The 22,546-nt window shown below is 38.7% G+C and overlaps 2 protein-coding genes across 2 annotated transcripts; both read left to right on the top strand.

The window, feature by feature from the left end:
* The first annotated feature begins 331 nt into the window (after window positions 1-331).
* LOC112199215 (protein argonaute 4A) lies at window positions 332-3,010 on the top strand. Its single transcript, XM_024340259.1, has one exon. It carries the CDS (start codon window positions 332-334, stop codon window positions 3,008-3,010), a length of 2,679 nt encoding a protein of 892 aa, XP_024196027.1.
* An 11,602-nt stretch (window positions 3,011-14,612) lies between these two features.
* On the top strand, window positions 14,613-19,065 carry LOC112200758. Its single transcript, XM_024341769.2, has 5 exons — window positions 14,613-15,263; window positions 16,092-17,370; window positions 17,765-17,884; window positions 17,958-18,095; window positions 18,595-19,065. The coding sequence occupies exons 2-5, from the start codon at window positions 16,897-16,899 to the stop codon at window positions 18,811-18,813; spliced, it is 951 nt and encodes a 316-aa protein (XP_024197537.1). The 5' UTR covers window positions 14,613-15,263; window positions 16,092-16,896; the 3' UTR covers window positions 18,814-19,065.
* Window positions 19,066-22,546: the final 3,481 nt, after the last annotated feature.

Genomic DNA, 22,546 nt, shown 5'->3' with positions numbered 1-22,546 from the left:
ATAAGGCTTCGTAATGGTTTTGGATGCACCCAGGTGGAGAGTTGCACGGGAAGAATTCATATTTGTATTAGGATTTGATGAGAAATCCTAGTAGACTTGGTTAAACTTCCTAATTAGACATGGTATATGTGTCAAAGTTTGTTCCTTTCAGGAATAGGATGTTTCTCCTGTAATGGGAAGGATTGATTCTTTGTAGGACCAATAGGATTATAATTGGTGCCTATATATATGGACAGTATACCATGGTAAGCAATCAATCAGACAGAAGAGTGTATAAAGAGAGTGTTTTTGGAAAGTAATTCTGTGAGCGTGGGTGTACGTAGGTGCCATAATGTCGATGAAGGCGTTAATTGTAGCAGGAGAAAAACCTCTTGAACAAATTAACAACGCATCTACTCCTATACGTGTTCCCATGAAGAGGTTTGGCATTGGATCTAGAGGTAAAAGGATTCCACTTCTTACTAACCATTTCAAGGTGGGAGTGAACAAATATACAGATGACTTTTACCACTATAGTATTGCAATGCAATATGATGACGGAACTCCAGTTGAAGGAAAAGGCATTGGATGCAAAGTTCTTGATCAAATTAAAGAGATATACGGCATGGAGCTGGCAAACAAAGAATTTGCTTATGATGGAGAGAAGAGCTTGTTCACTGTTGGTCAACTCCCTCATAAAAGACTTGATTTCATGATCGTATTGGATGACATGTCATTGAGCAGGTCTGGGGGATCCAGACGCGGTTACTTTTTAGAAGAGAGGGAGGGTGATAGGAAGAGAGTAAAGCAGTCATTTGGTTCCAAAACAATAAAGGTGCAGTTCAACTTTGCTGCTATAATCCCAATGCAAGCAATTGCGAATGCCTTACGAGGTCAGGACTCTGACCATTTTCAGGAAGCAGTTAGAGTTCTTGACATCATTCTTAGGCAGAATGCAGCAAAGCAGGGTTGTCTCCTTGTTCGGCAGTCATTCTTCCATAACAAGCCGAGGAGCTTTATAGAGCTGGGAGGAGGGGTGTTAGGCTGTAGGGGTTTACATTCAAGCTTCCTGGCCACCCAAGGTGGCCTATGTCTGAATATGGATGTATCCACTACAATGATTCTAAAACCTGGTCCTGTTGTGAATTTCCTCATCGAGAACCAAAATGTCAAAACTCCTTACCAGATTGATTGGACTAAGGCTAAGAGGATGCTTAAAAATCTGAAGATTGTGACCTATGCCTCCAAGAAGGAGTACAAAATCACTGGATTGAGTGATAAACCCTGCAGACAGCAGACCTTCTTTTTGAAATCAAAAAAAGGACAGAATGGAGATGGAGTAGAGATCACAGTGTGTGAATACTTTGCTCAGTATAAGCAGATGCAGTTACGCGATTCAGCAGATTTTCCATGCATTAATGTTGGAAAGCCAAAGAAACCATCCTACTTTCCTCTTGAGCTTTGTGACTTGGTTTCTTTGCAACGCTATACCAAGTCATTGTCCAATATCCAAAGGGCTTCACTAGTGGAGAAGTCTAGGCAGAAGCCCCAGGAGCGAATGTCAACTTTGCGTGATGCACTGAGGAGTAGCAAGTATGAGGCTGACGTGATGCTTCGTTCCGCTGGAATATCTATTGGTATAGAACTCATGCAGGTTGAAGGTCGTGTGTTGTCAGCCCCAAATTTGAAAGTGGGAAATGGAGATGTCATTTTTCCTAGGAATGGGAGATGGAATTTCAACAATAAAAAACTAGTAGATCCTGTAAAACTAGAACGCTGGGCTGTTGTGAATTTCTCTGCTCGCTGTGACATTCGGTACCTGGTTGACACTATGATAAAGTGTGGAGATATGAAAGGAATTTCCATCAAGCCTCCATTTGGTGTGTTTGAAGAGAGTATTCAGAACAGACGTCAGTCAGCTCCGGTTAGAGTAGAAAAGATGTTTGAATACATTAAGCCCAAACTTCCAGGACCACCACAGTTTTTGTTGTGCATTCTCCCAGAGAGGAAGAATTCTGAGATATATGGTCCATGGAAAAGGAAAAACCTTTCAGACATTGGGATTGCAACGCAGTGCATTGCACCTACGAAGGTGAACGATCAATACATCACTAACGTGCTCCTGAAAATTAATGCAAAGCTAGGTGGAATGAACTCCTTGCTAACTATGGAGCATTCTCCTTCTCTACCCTTGGTTTCCAAGTCCCCTACTCTGATATTAGGGATGGATGTGTCACATGGCTCACCTGGCCAGTCAAATATGCCTTCTATTGCAGCAGTGGTCAGTTCTAGGCACTGGCCTTGGATTTCTCGTTACCGAGCTGCAGTTCGTACTCAGTCACCAAAAGTAGAAATGATTGCCAATCTGTTCAAGCCTGTGTCTGATGAAGAGGACCAAGGCATAGTCAAGGAACTTTTGCTAGACTTTTATAATACTTCAAACTACAGGAAGCCGGAACAGATTATTATCTTCAGGGATGGAGTGAGTGAATCACAGTTCAACCAAGTCTTGAATCTGGAATTGGATCAGATTATTAAGGCCTGCAAGTTCATTGACGAGAGCTGGTCGCCAAAGTTCATGGTTATTATTGCACAAAAGAGACATCACACAAAATTCTTTCAGGCTGGTGGTTCTTCTGACAATGTACCACCTGGGACTATCGTTGACAATAAAGTCTGTGATCCAAGAAACAATGATTTCTACTTGTGTTCTCATGCTGGGATGATTGGAACAAGTCGGCCTACTCATTATCATGTTCTATATGATGAACTTGGCTTTTCAGTAGATGACTTGCAAGAACTAGTTCATTCTTTGTCGTATGTTTATCAAAGGAGCACGACGGCCGTATCTCTAGTTGCTCCAATATGCTATGCCCATCTAGCAGCAGCACAGATGAGTCAGTTCATTAGGTTTGATGAAATGTCAGAGACTGCCTCAAGCCAAGGTAGTGTTACTGTTGCTGGAGATGTGCCAGTGCAGGAATTACCCAGGCTACATAAAAATGTCGTCAACTCCATGTTCTTCTGTTGATCGAGGATTAGGACTCGTTTAGGTTGTAGGACATTGCGCTTAGCTACTTATTTTTGTAACAATTAATGCTTCTTTGGTTTTGTTTCTTTCCAGCAAGGGGTCATCATGGCCGGGCCAGACCCGGGCCAGGTCATCATGGGTCTGGCCCAGTCCTACCCTAAATTTTAGGGTTTAGGATAGAGTTGGGTCAGAAGAGCCAAAGAGCCTAGTCAAACTCAATGAAACTTAGGATAGAGTTGGGGCTTTGATATGTAAGTCATTACCCGCCTTTAAGACCCATTCTGTAAGGGTCAAAAGGGTCGGGTCGGGTCGGCCTTCTGAATAGGGTTGACAAGAGTAGAAATGGTCTTACTTTGTTTGACAAAAAAAGCAAAATGTGGCTCAATGGTTGTATCGGTGGGTAATCCAATACTCATTTTTTTATATTGACTGTATTTAATATCTACATTTTTTTTTGAAGTTATCTTAATAACATTATCAATTACAAAATAATAAAAGGATAAGTTGTATGTGGATAAAAAAAATGAACATATTTAGAATATAAAAAAAAAAAAAAAAAAGATTATTAGGGCTTGTTTGGACGGGCTTAAAGAGCTAGGTCAAGCTTGGCTATTATGGGCTCAAACGGGCTAGGCTGGGCTTCATTTCTATGGTCCTTACCCTACCCTATTTGAAACATGGTCGGGACGTCCTGCCTTAATACAAGGATTGGGTCGGGCAGACTTCAAATGGTTTTAGGGCTTAAGGGCCAAATGATGACCCCTATTTCCAGCATAAAGTTTTCACCTCCCATTACTTGTACTTTTCTCTTACTTGCTTTTTGTGTAAATAAGGGTGACATAAATTGCAATTTAATCCAGATTGTAATGCTCATTAAGTTGGTCATATTTTGCGATTTGACAATTTTGTGTTATAAATATCTCTCCCAGAGTTATGTATATTGGAATGTAAGTTTCGGTAATGCTGGTTTGTGTGGCCTTTATGAGCAGTTTGAAGTTTTTATTTTTTTTAAGCAAAAAGGTTATCTATTATGCAATTTATCAAGCAGTACAATAACGACACACCTCTCTGGGTCGACAATAAGAATTGTTACTTATAGTACACTCACTACTAGAAAAGAGGCCTAAGGGCACACAACTTATGTGTGCCTTGCTACCTATTGGGACACATATGTGTTCCTACTGATCAAAGGGGACAAATAACGCATTTGTGCCTATTGTAAGTGTTCCTATTGCTAAATGGCACAAATAACTTATGTGTCCCCATTCTTGAGTCTGGGGCCCACCATTGCGTAACCACCATACTCCCCTCCAAATATGTCACTGTTCATTTATACTCCACAAGCTTGGGGACAGTTTCCAGATCTGTGCCAATAGCCATGTAATTATTTTTTAGGACAAAATACTGTTTACTCCCTATACTTATAGGGTCTCGACGTTTCAGTCCCTGACGTTTCAATTTCACCTAAAAAGTCCCTGAACTTTCCAATTTCATCTAAAAAGTCACTGCCGTCAATTTTCCGTTAAAAAATCTGTTATCTTGCTGATGTGGCAATCTTTCAACAATAAAATGACTATTTTACCCTTATTGACCCCAAAAAAAAATTTACTCTTTTTTTTTCATTTTTTTCTCTATTTTTTAAATTTGTTCTTTTTTATTCCTACTTTTTTTTAAACTCTTTTTTCTCTATTTTTTTAATTTGTTCTTTTTTTTTTTTTACTCTTTTTTTTAAACTCTCTTTTCTCTTTTTTTTATTTGTTTGTTCTCTCTTCTTCTTTTTTAACCCTCTTTTCTCTCTTTTTTTCCTACTCTTTTTTCTCTTTTTTTAAAAAACTTTTTTCCTTTTTTTTTATTTGTTCTCTCTCTTTTGTTTTGTTTTTTTAAATTTCTTTCTCTTTTCTATTTACCTCTTCCTCCTCTTTGCTCTTCGGCCTTCTTTTCCTCCTCCCTGATCGCAGCTCCAGTTTTCGGCGAGTATCACCACCTCTCCTAATCACCGTTGGCGTGTTCGCCGCTCCAAGCAAGTGTTGACCATTCCACCATCCATCCATCATCCCCGTCATGCCAGCAAGCATCACCACCTCTCCTAATCACCCCTCTCCATACAGCGGTTCCAAACCAAATCGGAGCACACCCAAATCAAATCAATTCACGTTCCACCTTCCTTTCTTCGATGCCAAAATAGTTCAAACATTTCTCTCTAAAGTTACGATCAGAAACAGCCAAATAGACCAAAACATGGAAACTCGCAAGAAAACTCAAATATCTTATCCTCTTCGAATCTCTATTGGCTCATCATCTCAGCAAACCAACACCAAAGAAACGTTATTGACGTCGAGAGAAAGCTTCTGGTATAGCTCCAACACCACGAAGGGGCCGGAATCTGAAGGGAAGAGAACCCGACCATTCCGGCTTCCAAGCGTGGCCGAAAACTGGAGCTGCGATCAGGGAGGAGGAAAATAAGGCTGAAGAGCAGAGAGGAGGAAGAGGAAGAAGAGGTAAATAGAAAAGAGAAAGAAAAAAAAATATATATATATATAAAGAGAAAACTAAAAAAAAAAGAGAAAAGAGAGTTAAAAAAAGAGAGAAAAAGAGTAGGAAAAAAAAAGAGAACAAATTAAAAAAATAGAGAAAAAATAGTTTAAAAAAAGTAGGAATAAAAAAGAAAAAATAAAAAAAATAGAGAAAAAAGAGTAGGAAAAAAAAGAGAAAAAAGAGTAGAAAAAAAAAGAGAACAAATTAAAAAAATAGAGAAAAAAGAGTTCAAAAAAAAGTAGGAATAAAAAAGAACAAATTAAAAAAATAGAGAAAAAGAGTTTAAAAAAAAAAGTAGGAACAAAAAAGAACAAATTAAAAAAATAGAGAAAAAACAGTTAAAAAAGAGAAAAGAGAGTTTTTTTTTTTTGGGTCAGTAAGGGTAAAATAGTCATTTTACTGTTGAAATAGTGTCACGTCAGCAAGATAACAGACTTTTTAACGGAAAATTGACGGCAGGGACTTTTTAGGTGAAATTGGAAAGTTCAGGGATTTTTTAGGTGAAATTGAAACGTCAGAGACCCTATAAGTATATGGAGTAAACAGTATTTTGCCCTATTTTTTATTTACTTTTAATTATTCCTTTGTTTGTTTTTTTTTTTCCTTTACATTCATGGATTAGAAAGAGCAGCTTGGGAATGGAAACAATACTTGGGGAATGGCAAAATGTTGCATACCAAATACATTATTAAATAATTACATTGAGACATAATTGCAGCAAAATAAATCCACATTTACATATATTTTTTGCTTTAAACAACAACGAGTTTAAATGTCTGGCATGTCTAAGCCCCATTCACCTTGGACTAATAAAAGCTTCATGTATCTAACATACAATTTCAGTCCTGTAGTATCCTCTAAGAGCTAGGCTGCTGGGAAAAATTACCTCCTTCCAGTAATTAATATCTGTAGCTTTACTTTTGCGGAATTATGATGCAGAACGGATGGCAGCCCGATTCGAGGAACAATTTGATCGTACAAAAGGAGGAAAACGAAAATGTACTAGTAGCCACGAATGAGATCGGTGTCCGATTGGGGCACGCCATAGCTTTCTGAAAAGGGAATCGCGCCAGAAACAAAACTCGTTGCTATGCTACCACATGTGGGCTTTTTCGGCCTTTCAAGGTCGTTTAGGGCCTCAAAACTGCAATTTACTGTTTTCTCGAAATTTCGGTTTCCTAGTTTATTTTGGGTTTGTTTTATTTTTACCCTTGGGCTTTAGGGTTTCATTGTTAGTTGCCCTAGAGTTTCTTTTCTCATATATAAGCAATCTTAAACGGTTGCAAAACTATCTTTTATCATATTTTCAATTAAAATGAGATTTATCTCTTTATCTCTTGTGGACTCCAGAACTTTTTGTTTGAGGTTTGTTGCTTGTAAACCTAGGTGATCTTTCCGACTGCGTCAAATTACTTCTACGAAAGCTGATCATCATGTCATTTGGAGACTTGGTATTATTGGAAAAGTCAGCTGATCATCATATGTCATTTGGCCAAATCTACCAACTTGTGATCTTTAAGAATGATGACAAATCAATAATCAAAGACATCCAAATCAAAGATCGTTAAAAAAACAAGTCTCATGTTATCTAAAACCAGCAATACTGTAAGCTTCTCTGTTTCTTCAACTATATACATATATGCATCATATCTTACACACTACAAAGTCGAAGCTTTCTTATAGAGAAGGAGGGAAAACCTGACAGTGTAATAACTGTGTATTCCAAGAAGAAAATTCCCCAGCTCTCAAGCAAGCCCCTAAATAAGTAAGAGAAACCACAAGCACACGTTAGCCATATTAAACAATAGATCTCAAACATAAAAAGTATTCATTCAATTTGATTCGCAAGATTAAGAAAAAGAATGACACTGCTCATGTAGTTTCTTATATATGTTCCTTGCTGCAACCAGATACAGAGAATACTATGAAGTTAAAAAGCCAGTGGAATATAAACATAAAACAACATAAACTGAGAAAAGTGCATTCAATCAACATTTGCAAGTATGATTTTGTTAGTTCACCAATATATTGGTGGGTAAAATACAGAAACTAAAGCATAAATGTCACTCAAATAGCAAACAAAACCAAAGTTTTGTCACTTATTGTGGACTTTGGGGGAAAATGAAGAACAGAGATGATAGAGAAAGGGAGATCTCATATCTAAAGCTGCAAAACCCAGAATTGAAAAATTAGAATGAAACTAGATAGCAAACCCCATAGCAAGATGAACAATTGGGGTGTAGAGACAACACAAAAGACAACTGAGATTCCTAACAACGCTTCCAATTGCTCCGTCAGTTGCCAACCCCCATTTTGAAAATTTGCAACATGAAAATGGGGAGGCCGGAATGATCTAGATTGGGAATTTGGAGAAGGGATTAAGTACGGTATTAATCGTGATTTGCCGCCCAAGTCATTGGCGACTTCCCATGTAAGTTTACTTATAGCCCAAGCCGTAGTGCACCAATAAATAAGAGGCAAGATGACCAGGTATGACAACCAATTCTGATTGAGTTTACTAAAGTCGACTAAGAAATATACTGACTTAGGCATTGAAGAGTTTTCTGTGGGTATCCCCCTTTCCTCAAATCAACGGACAGAGGAAGCTCCCCAATTTGTCGTCGATAAATCAGCGACAAATAGAAGTCTTTCGTTCGTCGTCGTCAGATCAACGATGAAAAGAAGTCTCCCGGCTTGTCGTCGTCAGGTCACCAATGAAGAGAAACATCTGGCTCATTGTCCTTAGGTCAATGATGAAGAGAAGCCTCTGGTTCGTCGTCTTCAGGTCAGTGACGAAGAGAAGCCTCAAGTTCATCGTAGTCAGGTTAGCGATGAAGCAAAGAAGAGAAGCCTCCATGTCACGCCCCTGATTTTTAACACAAATAAAAATCGATATATAATCTCATAATTATACATGCATGATCATTCAGCCATCAATTCAAAATACCTGAAAAAAATTTTCCCAACAAACTAAGCATATACTGATACCCTAAACCTACCATGTCAATATACACTCGCTCCAAAGAGTTATATATTACACAAGCTTATGAATTAAATTGTCAACAAAAAAATAAAACGTAAATGCTCCTCATACCTCACTACAAGCGGAAGTCTTAATAACGGTAAAGTCACAAAAATGGCTTCCTACTGTAAAGCTGCAAATGACTCTACCTCAGCATCAGCCACGATTATCCTGACCTGCAGGATTAACCCCTACACTATTTGAATGGTGCACCGAATTGCCACACAACAAACCCGGTAAGCTTTTGCAAGCTCGTATGAGTAACTCAAACCACACAACTCACACCAAAAAATGAGGAAAACCTTTCAACTCGAGAATAAGGAAAACATACCATGCTTCCCAAAACAATACTCTTTTCCCAAAAGAAAACAATGAAAGTCACACCGTGACAAAATCATATAAATTGTTAACCTAACAATTCGAATATGAAACTTCGGTCCTACCTAGACAAAACAACAAATTGGTCCAACCTGGACAAAACATCAACACACATCAATCATATCTATCGTTAACCTAACAAATAGAATATGATTCACAAGTCCTCCCTGGACATTTAAAAGAAAGAATTCCCGAAACTCCCTTTTAAAACACATTCTCAAATCAACACAAGTCACCCCGTGACAAAATCATAATAATTGAAACTCTAACAATTAAATATGATACACAAGTCCTCCTCAGACATTTAAAAGAAAGAATCCCCGAAACTCCCTTTTAAAACACGTACTCATGAGCATCAGATAGCTCCCCGCTACCCCCCATGATGTACAATGACAACAGACTAGAGCTCTAACTAAATCGTAACCTATCACTCGACCAAGGTTCAACCTTACGATATAACATTGCCTGAGGATGTAACTTGCAACCCCAGATCCTTAGGCCAACCTGACCCTCAGATCAAAACATCAAACGAGTTGCACTGGACCCAAAATGTTAAATCAAATCAACGAAGAAATCACAACCCGTGACTCCCCAAATCCTCAGGCCACCGGTCGTCAGATTAAAACATTCAAAATGGTCATACCGGACCTGAAAATGTTACCCAACTCAAACGGAGAAATCACAACCTGCAACTCCCCAAATCCTCAAACACTTTTCAAATCAATAGAAATACCATTTCCCACCATAATTGTTTTCCGAAAAGTCACATCACAAGAAATAGAATGAAACTCATCAATCCCTATTGCTTAATTCCCCCATTAATCCATAAGAATATACATATTTCACGTAAATATATATATATATATATATATATATATACGTGGTCATTCACTCAGGAATGCCACTGATACCAACTATAGTTTGCAGTTAACTAAATAACTCTCAAAACAATAAGGGTAACTTCGTTCATAAATGAACATTGTGAGACTACTCACCTCAAAACTCCCGCTGTGTCTTCACACCACTAGACTACTTACATAACACACTTTGTCAAGCACCTAAGGAAAACACAGCCTTGATTCAGTCAACGAATCCAATAATTAAATAAAGTTTGAATCCCCAAATCGAACTAAAATCTCAAAGTAACACCAATTGAGGCGAAACCACTTCCGAGACCTCCCAAGGTCTCTAGAATACTTCCATGATTGACATGTCCAAACCACATGTCGATCGGAGCTCAGATCCTCACGGATCAAAACATCGAATGGTCTGAAACCATAAAAACCCTAACATGCTAATACGATCTCCAAAAATTACATATTATATATCGAAATGCTCGTATAGACTAGTAGATCGAACTCAGGAACAGAAACTATCCCTAAGGTGGCTGGAAATCGCCGGAAAACACCACCACAGTGGCAGCGCCCCGCTGCCGGCCCAAAGTCAGAATTTGGCAAAACCCCCAACACAAAAGTTCTTCATCTCAACTCCAAATACAACTTTTATAACTACACTAACATCAAATTATAAACCAATCAATCGAATTTTACCTTTGAACAAATCGGACCGATTAAAACCCTAGAATTTCAAAGCTTCGATTCGTCCTCCACAAGTGAAATCATTCCAAGCTACCTTGGGAGAAGCATCTACGTCCTCTGGGCTCCAAAAGTCCTCAAGAATCACCGGCGAAGGTGGCCTGAATCTCCATTTCCAACGAAGGCGATTCCGTCCTCGTCGCTGCTTCTTCTCCGCCTTGCAGCGCCCACCACAGCTCAAATCGTGAAGAATCACTTCCACAAACGTGTAGAGGAGGTTGAGGCGAAGAATGCCCAATTGAAATTGTGTCCGTTGGTGGCCAGAGGAGGAAGAACGAAGCCAACGAAGTGGAGAGGTAGACGCGGGCTAGGGAGAGAGGAGAGAGAAAATTTTCCGAAAAGGAAAGTCTGACTTTTTTGATATTTTTCAGGAAAAATCCCATATATACCAAAAGGGAAAAAAATACAAATAGTACCCGACCTTTGACCCATTAGTAACTTTAGTACCTGACAAAAAAAATATCACTTTAGTACCTGAAGTTCGGACCCCGAACCAACATTGGTACCTAAAACACTGTTGGCCGTTACGGCGTTAGCCAAGTGGCAAACTTTGAGGGGTATTTTCGTCCCTTCACTCAATCTCTTCTTCTTCCTCTCGCTTTCTTCGTTTTCTTTTTCCTCCCGACTTTCCTTGCTTCTCTCAATCTCTTCTTCTTCCTCAAGCTCAGATTTCCAATATATTACAACTCAATTGATCAATCTTTTGCTAAGAAGAGAAAATTGACATAAACAAAACAAAGAAAGACAACCATCGATACCAAATTTTATGCAGCACCAACTTCTCTATACCTATCCTTTTGATATACAGAGAGTATTCAAGAGAAAATTGTTCAGTGAGGAATTCCTGAAAGATTGATCATGTTCAGCTAATTAGGCTAACAACAATAGCTACCCTTTCTCCATCGTCCACTACATCTCTTCTTTTGAACTAATTTGGTGATTCTCTTTGGTTAACAAGAAACATAGTAATACCTTTTGATACCTATACCCAGCAGCTGTAAAATTTCAGTTTTGTTCAGGTCTTGATACCTCTCGCACATCTTATCTTTTCCACATGACCATGCCAATCAAATCTCGCAGCACAATCCACCATTCTCCGTCGCCGTCGCCATAACCCTCGCTCAAACTTCACCCGAAAAAAGGCTGAGAGAGAAAGAAAGATGTTCGTACTCGGCGGCCATAGAAGGAGTTTTTGTTTGAAATTGGATGAGTTTGGGTCTGTGGTAGAGCCAGATAATACCCATTGCTTCACCTTCATTCCCCAATTTCATCGTCTCTCTTTTCAACTCTTAATGCTCAATCTCCACATGAATATCTCGAAATCAATCCCAGGAGGTTGTTTGGGTCTGTGGTTTTCTTTGCGTTTTGTCTAATCGATTTGAGTTTGGGAGAAGAACTGTTTCAGTTTTTCTTTTTCTTTTTTAATTGGATTTGGTTCAAGAACATGAAAATTTTCTGGGTTTTGATTTTATGATTTTGTGTATGAGTTGTGTGAGTTGAGATCGGGAAATGTGGGTGGGAGGTGGTGAAGATGGTGGTGTGGAGGTGGAGGGGGTGGGTGGTGGAGGCAAAGAAAGACATGGCTCCTCTCTCTCTGTTTTTGGTTTTCAAGGAGAGGTGGAATTTGGAGGTTGGAAGAAGAGTATGAGAGGAGAAGAGAAGGTGGAAGAGAAAGGAGGAAAGAACTCAGAAAGGGAGATGCTGTGCTGGTAATTTGAGAAGATGAAGATCTGGGATTCATACCCAATTCAAGAAATTGAAGATTTGGGATCTGGGATCAAACGTGCGAAATTTATTTTTATTTTTTTAAATTTAAAATTTTTAATTATAAACTTAATACTAATTTGAAATTAATTTTTTTTTAAATAGAAACTGAATTTACCCATGTACCCTTTAATATATGTCAGTCCGTTAATGTCGTAACGGCCAACAGTGTTCTAGGTACTAATGTTGGGTCGGGTTCCGAACTTTAGGTACCAAAGTGATTTTTTTTTTTGTCAGGTACTAAAGTTACTAATGAGCCAAAGATCGGGTACAGTTTGCATTTTTTTCCCATACCAAAATGGAAACTTTTTCCGACAACCATAACTTCTTCATACAAACTCCGATTTTCACGTTCCACATATCCACAAACTCGTATCGACGCACTCTACGACTTTCGTGAAGGAAGTTTTCGGAGAAACTCAACGTATAAAAAGTCAACCTTAAACAACCCCCCCCCCCCCCTAAAAAAAAATTCACTTTTCAAATAAAAATTCGTCTGAAACACTTCCGCTGCATCCACCAGCCACAAAACCGTCCAATAACCATAAATTAGATTCCAGAAAATCCTCGAAAAATAAATACGAATTTTCGGGGCATCACACTCCAGCTCGTCGTCGTCAAGGTCAAGGATGAAGAGAAGATTCTCGATTGTTCCTGGTTCAATTCTCGCTCCAGTCTGTATTTATTGGTGGGTCAAAATCTTAAATGGAATTTTTCATCACCAACAAGTGGCACTGTCTGTGGGTAAATACTTTTTCCTAAAAAGTGATGGCAGGAGCAGCACCTGACAAAATCTCCTTTTTGTCACTAAGGACTGGGAACAATGAAATCCAAGCCCCCAATGGACCTGCCCCAAACCCAATTGGAGATCTGAACTTGCCTCTAATTGGTGAGATGCAAAGGTTGAGGCAAGAACTTGAGCAACTCTAAAGGGAAAAATAGGACTGAGAGGCCCGCTGACGGTGAAGGCTCGAAAGAATTTTACAACTCGACAATGACTCATCAGACGACGAGGCCAGTGGCGACACTCGCCAAACCAACAGAGTAACAAATGCGGGCACTAACAAGGTCACCTGCGGAGGCATCAGAGGACCTCTTGCCTAGGGGTTGGGCGGCACACTTAATGGAGGACCAAATGACAGGACCGGTGCTGGCTAATCGAAGAGAGCGCACAAGGAAAAACAACCTTGGAGGACTTCGTGTTGGATTTTCCTCCCTTGATGGGCTTGTACTGTTGTTGGGCTTATGTTGTTTTTCTTTTCAGTTTGTATGCAATTTTGGCCAAAAGTATGTTGGGATCTTTGCTTGTATATTTTTTGTTTGTTTAATAAAAGAAAATTCTTTCATTGAAAAATAAAAATGATATATTTGAAAAAATATTAAAGTATTGAATGAGTTAAAATTCAATAACCATTTGTAATTCTGCCTAAAAAGAAAAATGAAAGGACAGCTGAATGTAGCCGAGCCCAATAAGCTGACCCAAGTCCATTATTTTCCATTTTCCAATGCGCGCTCATTTGTTGATATTTCCATTTTCAAGTCTTGTTGCTTTTACACTTCCGAACGAAGCCGAGCACTTCTTCAAATTCTCCCTCCTCACACAGCTCTCCGATCTAACCAGTAATACTCTAGCTTTGAAACGACGGCGATTCAACTATGAAGATAACGGAGCTACAACGGCACCGAGATCCACCAGACAGGCCCCAGAAACAATACAATGAAGAAGAAGCAGACCTAGGGCACGACACTGTTCATCAAAGACCCTATCTTTTGCAGTTGCCAAACCGCAGAATAGTCGACATCCACTGCAGAATCCCAATCAAGACATTCATCAAATGCAGGCGCGTATGCAAGTCTTGGCGATCTTTGTTCTCAGATCCTCGATTCACCAAAGATCTACATGCCAGAACACCCACTTGCTATTTGGTGATGGCTTCGGGTAGGTACTTCTTGCTTGACTTCAATGATACTTCGAGCCCGAACGGCGTCGCAGCACTGTGTTTTCAATTTCTTAGAAGCAGCGACGACTTTGTGGGATCATGCAATGGCTTCCTCTGTTTATACAAGAAGCAGCTAAACCGTCACGGTTTTTTCATATCCAATCCCATCACCGGGGAGTGTTTACCTCTTCCGAAACCGATGAAGCAAGATGATCCTCCCCCCATTTCCTGTGGGCCTTCTGCTGATGCCATCACTAATAACATATTGGCTTTTCTAGAATCCACTCGTCCAAAGTCTGTTAAGGAAATTGTGTATCAATCTTGTTGTGCATTTGGGTTTGGGTTTGGGTTTAGTCACATCAGTGGTGTCTACGAAGTAGTTCTCTTTACTTCTTCAAGGTTAATAGAAGCTTCATCTCCGCGTGAGTTTGTGCTTAGAAGTGGACCTCCGAAGGTGATGGTTCTGACTGTTGGTTCTGGGAGTTGGAGACATATTGGGGACTCTCTGTTATGTGCAATTTTGACCATCAGTCAGGAATTTATCTTAATGGATGTCTTCATTGGATAGGTCTACCCACTCAGGGTACTCGTTTTATATATGTGTTTGACATTGAAAGTGAGTGCTTCCAACATATACATCTACCTCCTTTTACTTTGGATAACGAGATAACTAAATGTAACCTTGGAGTTGTGAACGGGTGCCTCTCTATAACTGTTCCTTCAAGTTATAATTTCACTGTTTGGGTGATGAAGGATCATGGTGTTAAGGAGCCTTGGACTAAAGAGCTTGACATTAAAGTGGATTTGCATTTAGGGTGTGGTTCTTCTACTCAAGTTTTGAATTCTTAAAGGAACGGCAAGTCTTGTTGTTACAGAACAGGTTGCAGGCTCATATTCCTGGAAGAAGAGGCTTTGTGGGGGTTGAGGTTGATGGGATACCATCTTCGATTGACGCTTCATATCTCTACGTTCCAAGCTTCGTTTCACTTAAAGATGTCTTTGGGGGTAATAACTCAAAGGTAATATCTGCCAAACCCAATCAAGTGTTTTGTCTTTCATCGTAATGTATTAAGCTCTCTTGTGCAACTTTCAAACTTATTTGTTATTACTGATATGTTTCTAGTGATTCTATTTACTTTTGCTGCATAGAGGCTGATAGTTAATAGTTAAGATCCTTGTGAAGTCATGTCCAAAGAGACGGTTAATTGTATATTCCAAGCTATGTTTCCCCTATAAGGAGCTGCTAATATTAGTGTTTCTTTTTTCTTTTTTTCTTTTTCTTTGGTGATTTCTGGTTGTATTCTGATAGACTGATAGTATCCATGCAATTGCCCCTATAGTTTGGAGACCCAATAAATCGAGAGATAGAGAGTCTTTTTTGTTCTTTCTGCTAAGTTTTACTTGATTTAAGATGTGATATTTAGTGTTGCTTGGTTTGATGAAGCTCATTTCAGGGTTTTAATGCTTCCATACTGATATGGTTCAAAATGATTGACTCAATGTCGGTTTGATTAGTCATTTAGTTGTCATGTCTGATTCTTGTTGTCAATGATTATGTATGTATATTTTTTCAGGTGATGGATTTGGTTCCTTCATTTCCTTGTGTGTTTTCATGTGATGGATCTGTTTTTAGTCTCAATACAGTTTCAAATGATGGAAGATGGATTCTTTTTGATGCTTGCTTTTATGATATTGTAATATTGAGGGTGAAAAACAATGCCTCTAATACCACATAAGTCTGTTAACCATCATTTCTGTGACTTCAATTGATGAATCCCAAATGGTAATATTCTGCCTTAGATAAATCAATAGTACACTATTGACCCACAGTTTCACCATCTATATAGGAGAAAAGAGGACCCAAGAAGGCACAAACAACACATAATGACAAAGAAGAAGCAGAGCAATTGCACGGCATTGATAAGACACCCTACCTTCTGCAATTGCCAAACCACGTAATAGTTGACATCCACTGTAAAATCCCAATCAAGACACTCATCAAATGCAGGCGAGTATGCAAGTCTTGGCGATCTTTGTTCTCAGATCCTCGATTCACCAAAGACCTATTTGCCAGAACACCCGCTTGCCATTTGGTGATAGCTTCGTGTAGGTACTTCTTGCTCGACTTCAACGATGCTTCGAGCCCAAACGGTGTGGCAGCACTGAAAACGACATTTCATAGAAGCAGCGAAGACATTGTGGGATCATGTAATGGCTTCCTCTGCTTGTACAAGAAGGAGCTAAATCGTCACGGATTTTACATATCCAATCCCATTACATGTGAGTCTTTACCTGTTCCAAAACCTATCAAGCAAGATGATCCTCCTCCCATTTCTTGTGGGCCTTCTGCTGATGCCATCACTAATAACATATTGGCTTTTCTAGAATCCACTCGTCCAAAGTCTGTTAAGGAAATTGTGTATCAATCTTGTTGTGCATTTGGGTTTGGGTTTGGGTTTAGTCACATCAGTGGTGTCTACAAAGTAGTTCTCTTTACTTCTTCAAGGTTAATAGAAGCTTCATCTCCGCGTGAGTTTGTGCTTAGAAGTGGACCTCCGAAGGTGATGGTTCTGACTGTTGGCTCTGCGAGTTGGAGACATATTGGGGACTCTGTTATGTGCAATTTTGACCATCAGTCAGGAATTTATCTTAATGGGATGTCTTCATTGGATAGGTCTACCCACTCAGGGTTCTCATTTTATATATGCGTTTGACATTGAAAGTGAGTGTTTCCAACAGATACATCTACCTCCTTTTATTTTGGATAACAAGATAACTAAATGTAACCTTGGAGTTGTGAACGGGTGCCTCTCTATAACTGTTCCTTCAAGTTATAATTTCACAGTTTGGGTGATGAAGGATCATGGTGTTAAGAAGCCTTGGACTAAAGAGCTTGATATTAAAGTGGATTTGCATTTAGGGTGTGGTTCTTCAACTCAAGTTCTGAAATCTTCAAAGGAACGGAAAGCCTTGTTGTTACAGAATAGGTTGCAGGCTCATATTCCTGGAAGAGGGGGCTTTATGGGGGTTGGGGTTGATGGGATACCATCTTTGATTGACGCATCATATCTCTATGTTCCAAGCTTTGTTTCACTTAAAGATGTCTTTGGGGGTCAAAACTTGAAGGTGATATATGCAATATTTCGTACTTCATGCTAATATATGCAAAATGTTTTACTGTTCAATTCCTTTTTTTTTTTTTTTCTGATTTGTTTCTTTTGATTCTAATTACATTTGCCTAATAGTGGCTGATAGTCCTTATTGTTAATCTCTCTCCATTTGTCTTGGTAAGCCATTTTCTTACATGTTTGTGTAGCAGATACAGGAAAACCCTTCTTAAAGGCAAGTCCAAAGGAAAAGGAAAAACAAAGTTGACTGCTGTTACCTTTTCTTTTTGGACAATTCTTAATTTTTTGTTTTGGACAATTGACTGCTTTTACCTTTAAGGAGCTAGGATTAAGCCCTTTTTGAATTGCATTTTATTCTCTGATAGACTGATAATATCCAATTACCCCTATAGTCTGGTAGATCTGAAGAATCGAGTGTTAGAGAAGCTGGTGAGTTGCAACAACCTGCACCGAATGAGACAAAGCCCAGAAGGACATGCAATTTAAAAGACCAATCTGTCATAAGTCAAAGAGTAAGTACTATTGTATTTAAACTATCTATCTTAGGGTGATGAATGAGTTACTTAATTTCATTTATTGTTGCAGGGGCCAGGTAATGTGAAAGCTAATGCAGCGGATTATGGGAATGCTGAAGCAGCCCAGCGGAATCTTCTATATAAAGCTAATGGATTAGATCAAGGGAATGTGCAATCTAAAGCTGCAGTAGTTGAACACAAACAACAGGTAACTAGTTAGGGTTGCTTGATTTAAGGGATTACTTGGTTTTGTTTGTAATAGGAGGTCAATGAAGGGATTTAATGCTTACATGGCTACTTTTCTTTTAGTTTTGCTTGATTTATAGTATGATTTCTTAGAGCTGCTTGGTTTGATAAAGCTCCTTTCAGTTTTTTAATGCTTATATATGGATAACCTACAAAAATATTAGTTCTATATTTGATTAATTATTTGTCAGGTCTGCTTGGTTGTTTTCTAAGATCAAGTATATAGTTTCAGCTGATCGATTTGGTCCCTTGCTCGATTTTTCATTGCAAGATGGAATATGACTTGCTTGCATGCTTGACTTTCTGTTACTGTACTATCAGGGTGTCATTGATGGATGCGGGTTACTAAATGAGTCTGTTAACTGGTGTTACTCTGACTTAAATTGGTGAAACCCCAAATAGGTATTATCCTCAATAGATCTATCTGACTCTACTAAAACACATTTTCAATATCTATGTAGGACATGAAACCACCGAAGAAGGCAAAAACCACAGATAGGGTTCAACCAATAGAAGCCTCTGCCTCCCAAATGGTGCCGATATCACCATCATTATCCCAGTCAACACAGCCATCTGTTTCGCTGCCATTAACTGGAAATCAGTTCATTCATCCCACAACTGTTCTAAAGATGAAGACCAAGCCCCCTTCAAAGAGCAAGAGAGCTCCAGAAAAGAAGTAACTGTGACTATACTATGGCTTTTTTGGTTACAATCAGTTTTCTGAAAGCTTTGGACTTTCCTTTGGTACAGTTTGTAACTGATCAGTTGTTTTAGAATGTGATAACTGATTCAAGTGTTTTGAAACTTTGCAACGGTACCAATTGTTTTGGCACTTTATCATTTGAAATTGATCAGTGGGCAGTTGGCATTTTGTTATCTTGCAAGCTTGGGACTTGCTTAAATTATAAGTTACTTGATCACCTTTGGTTTTGCAAGTTATTGAACTTTGATTCATGGTTGGTTAAATGCTGTGGTAATTGTATTCTCATCAAGCATTGCATCTACTTACATTTGCACATAGCCCGCTTCCTAAATTTTCACTGGTTTCTATATTCCAGAAAGGTGCAATATAAATTCGCCTTTGGAATACAACATGCTTGCAAGTTGCGTAGGTTGATACCATTTCCCATTGCATATAATTCCTTGTTCCCTTCCCCTACATATTGAACTTCTTACTTTAAATTATTGCATAGTGGAGCTATTGCTTCATGCTTGTGGTATTTATTTATTTATTTTTGAAATAATATTGCTTGTGGTATTTGGATGCTTTTTAGTTATTCAAGGACCTCTCTTCGATGGAACGGTAGTCTGGAAGTTGTGATTTGATATATATATATACAGATCCTATCTAGAGCGGAGCTCCGCTTTGAAATTAACGTGTGAAGTTCGAGTTTTGGGTCACTTTTCGGTCTCACATCCATATCTCGACCGTTCAGTTTTTAGGTGCTAGTGTATAGATTATCTCTGCAAATTTTCAGCCAAATTGATGATCGTTAAGGTATCTAACTCACTTAAACCAATGGACGGACTGAATCTGTCAACCTGAACCGTACTAGTTTTAAGGAAATTATCAATGTCTTAATGATCATCATTTTGGCTGAAAATTTGCAGAGACGATCTATACATTATTACCTAAAAACTGAACGGTCGAGATGTGGATAAGCGATCGAAAAGTGACCCAAAAGTAGAACTTCACACGTTAATTTTCAAAGAGGAGCTCCGCTCTGGATAGGATCTGTACATATATATATATATATATATATATACACACACACACACAGATCCTATCCAGAGTGGAGCTCCGCTTTGAAATTAACTTGTGAAGTTCGAGTTTTGGGTCACTTTTCGATCTGATATCCACATCTCGACTGTTCAGTTTTTAGGTACTACTGTATAGATCATCTCTGTCAATTTTCAACTAAAATAATGATCGTTAAGGCATTGATAACTGCCTTATAGCTAGTACGGTTCAGGTTGACAGATTCAGTCCGTCCATTGGTTTAAGAGAGTTAGATACTTTAACGATCATCAATTTGGCTGAAAATTTGCAGAGATGATCTATACACTAGTACCTAAAAACTGAACGATCGAGATGTGGATATGCGACCGAAAAATGACCCAAAACTCGAACTTCACACTTTAATTTCAAAGCGGAGCTCCACTCTGAATAGGATATATATATATATATATATATATATATGTTATAAACTAGAGAAAAATATAGAGATAGAAGAGAGAAACAGAGTATGGAGGAGGTAGAAGTGTGTATTTCATTCTCATTAGACCCCTTTATATAGGAGTATTGTTTACATCATAAGGACATAACTAATGAGTATTTACAGTGGATAACCACATTTATATAATATTTATAACACTCCCCCTTGGATGTCCACCACTAAATGATATGGTGTTGGACGCGCTTAATGTTGCCTCGTCAAAAACCTTACCAGGTAACAAAAAACCCAGTGGGACAAAAACAACCCTGGTCGAAGGAGAAAAAGAGTACAACGCGCATATGTCCTAGGTAGCATCATTTTGAATGCTCCCCCTGATGAGAATCTCCCCCTGATTTTTGCAAGCTTCAATCATGCAGGGGTCATCATGGGCCGGGCTAGGGCCGGCCCTACCCTAAATTTTAGGGCTTAGGGTCGGGCCGGGCCGGGCCTAGTCAAAGTCAACAAAATTTAGGGCCGGGTAGGGTCGGGCCAGGGCTTAAATATGCTAACCCTTACCCGCCCGAAAAGCCCGATCCGTTAGGGCCGAAAGGGCCGGGTCGGGCCGGCCCTCAAATAGGGCCAAATAGGGCTGAAATGGGCCAAAAAGGGCCTTATTTTGTTTAACAAAAAAAAAAAAAACATTATTTTTTTCTTCTCAAAATATGGCTTAATGGTATATATTGGTGATATAAGACTCATTGTTTTTTATTGAACATATTTTATATTAATATAATACTTGTAACTTATAACATTTATTAATATTACTTAAGGTGGTTATATTCAATTAACTATCTATATAAATCACCCAATATTAATTGTTGTCTAACAAAGAAAATAGAAATTAAAGAAAACAAAACTTATGAAATCAATTACAAAGGAAGAGATAAATTGCATATTATAGAAAAAAGAGAAACGTAATTAAAAAATAGAAAAAAAAATATGGCTTATTCGGGCGGGCCAAAAATTTCGAAATGGAAATTGATCAATCTGACAATGCTCATGGAGGGTAACAAGCCTAATAAACTAGTTATACTACATTACAAGGCATATAAGGATTATGTGCGATCCAAAAATTTTAAAATGAAAATCGACCAATCTGAAAATTCTTATATGTTTATACAATAGTGATAGGTATTGTGTAAAGAAATTAGGCCGATCCGCCGTGAATAAGGCGTCCAAAGTAGCGGTCAACGCTTTGCACAAGCAAACTTCCCTAAGGGGAGAGGCACCATGCGCGGAGAAACGTTGCAGAATTTTGACATCCGTAAATAGACCCCCTACCCATGAGAGTGTGGGAGCTGAAAGATCGAAAAAAATGAATTGCCAAGGACCGATTAAGAGCATATTTGGTTTATGTTCTATTTAGGATATTGAGTTGACCGGGTAGATCGAGGTCCAACCGAAGGTGGAAATTGCTGAAATTTCTACCACTAACATATATTCATATGAAAACAACATCCAGCGGTTCATTTTAAAAAATTCCATTTCGTCCCCCATTTTGCTCATGGAGGGTAACAAGCCTAATAAACTAGTTATATTACATTACAAGGCATATAAGGATTATGTGAGATCCAAAAATTTTGAAATGAAAATCGACCAATCTGAAAATTCTCATATGTTTATACAACATTGATAGGTATTGTGTAAAGAAATTAGGCCGATCTGCCGTGAATAAGGCGTCCAACGTAGCGGTCAATGCTTTGCACAAGCAAACTTCCCTAAGGGGAGCGGCACCATGCGCGGACAAACGTTGCGGAATTTTGACATCCATAAATAGACCCCCTCCCATGAGAGTGTGGGAGCTGAAAGATCGAAAAAAGTGAATTGCCAAGGACCGGTTAAGAGCATATTTGTTTTATGTTCTATTAAGCGTATTGAGTTGACCGGGTAGATCGAGATCCAACCGAATGAGGAAATTGTTGAAATTTCTACCACTAACATATATTCATATGAAAACAACATCCAGCGGTTCATTTAAAAAAATTCCATTTCGTCCCCCATTTTGCTCATGGAGGGTAACAAGCCTAATAAACTAGTTATACTACATTACAAGACATATAAGGATTATGTGCGATCCAAAAATTTTGAAATGAAAATCGATCAATCGGAAAATTCTTATATGTTTATACAATAGTGATAGGTATTGTGTAAAGAAATTAGGCCGATCCGCCGTGAATAAGGCACCTAACGGAGCGGT

The sequence above is a fragment of the Rosa chinensis genome, chromosome 4 (genome assembly GCF_002994745.2).
Source record: "Rosa chinensis cultivar Old Blush chromosome 4, RchiOBHm-V2, whole genome shotgun sequence".
In the NCBI taxonomy this organism is placed as follows: Eukaryota; Viridiplantae; Streptophyta; class Magnoliopsida; order Rosales; family Rosaceae; genus Rosa; species Rosa chinensis.
Note: the sequence above shows the minus strand (reverse complement) of the source record. Positions and strands in the feature narration are given on the sequence as shown.

Coding starts and splice junctions, on each gene's coding strand:
- LOC112200758 (XM_024341769.2), top strand. CDS start 16,897: ATGGGATGTCTTCATTGGATAGGTCTACCCACTCAGGGTTCTCATTTT. Junction 17,885..17,957: donor AATCTGTCATAAGTCAAAGA/GTAAGTACTATT, acceptor TTATTGTTGCAG/GGGCCAGGTAATGTGAAAGC. Junction 18,096..18,594: donor TAGTTGAACACAAACAACAG/GTAACTAGTTAG, acceptor ATATCTATGTAG/GACATGAAACCACCGAAGAA.
- LOC112199215 (XM_024340259.1), top strand. CDS start 332: ATGTCGATGAAGGCGTTAATTGTAGCAGGAGAAAAACCTCTTGAACAA.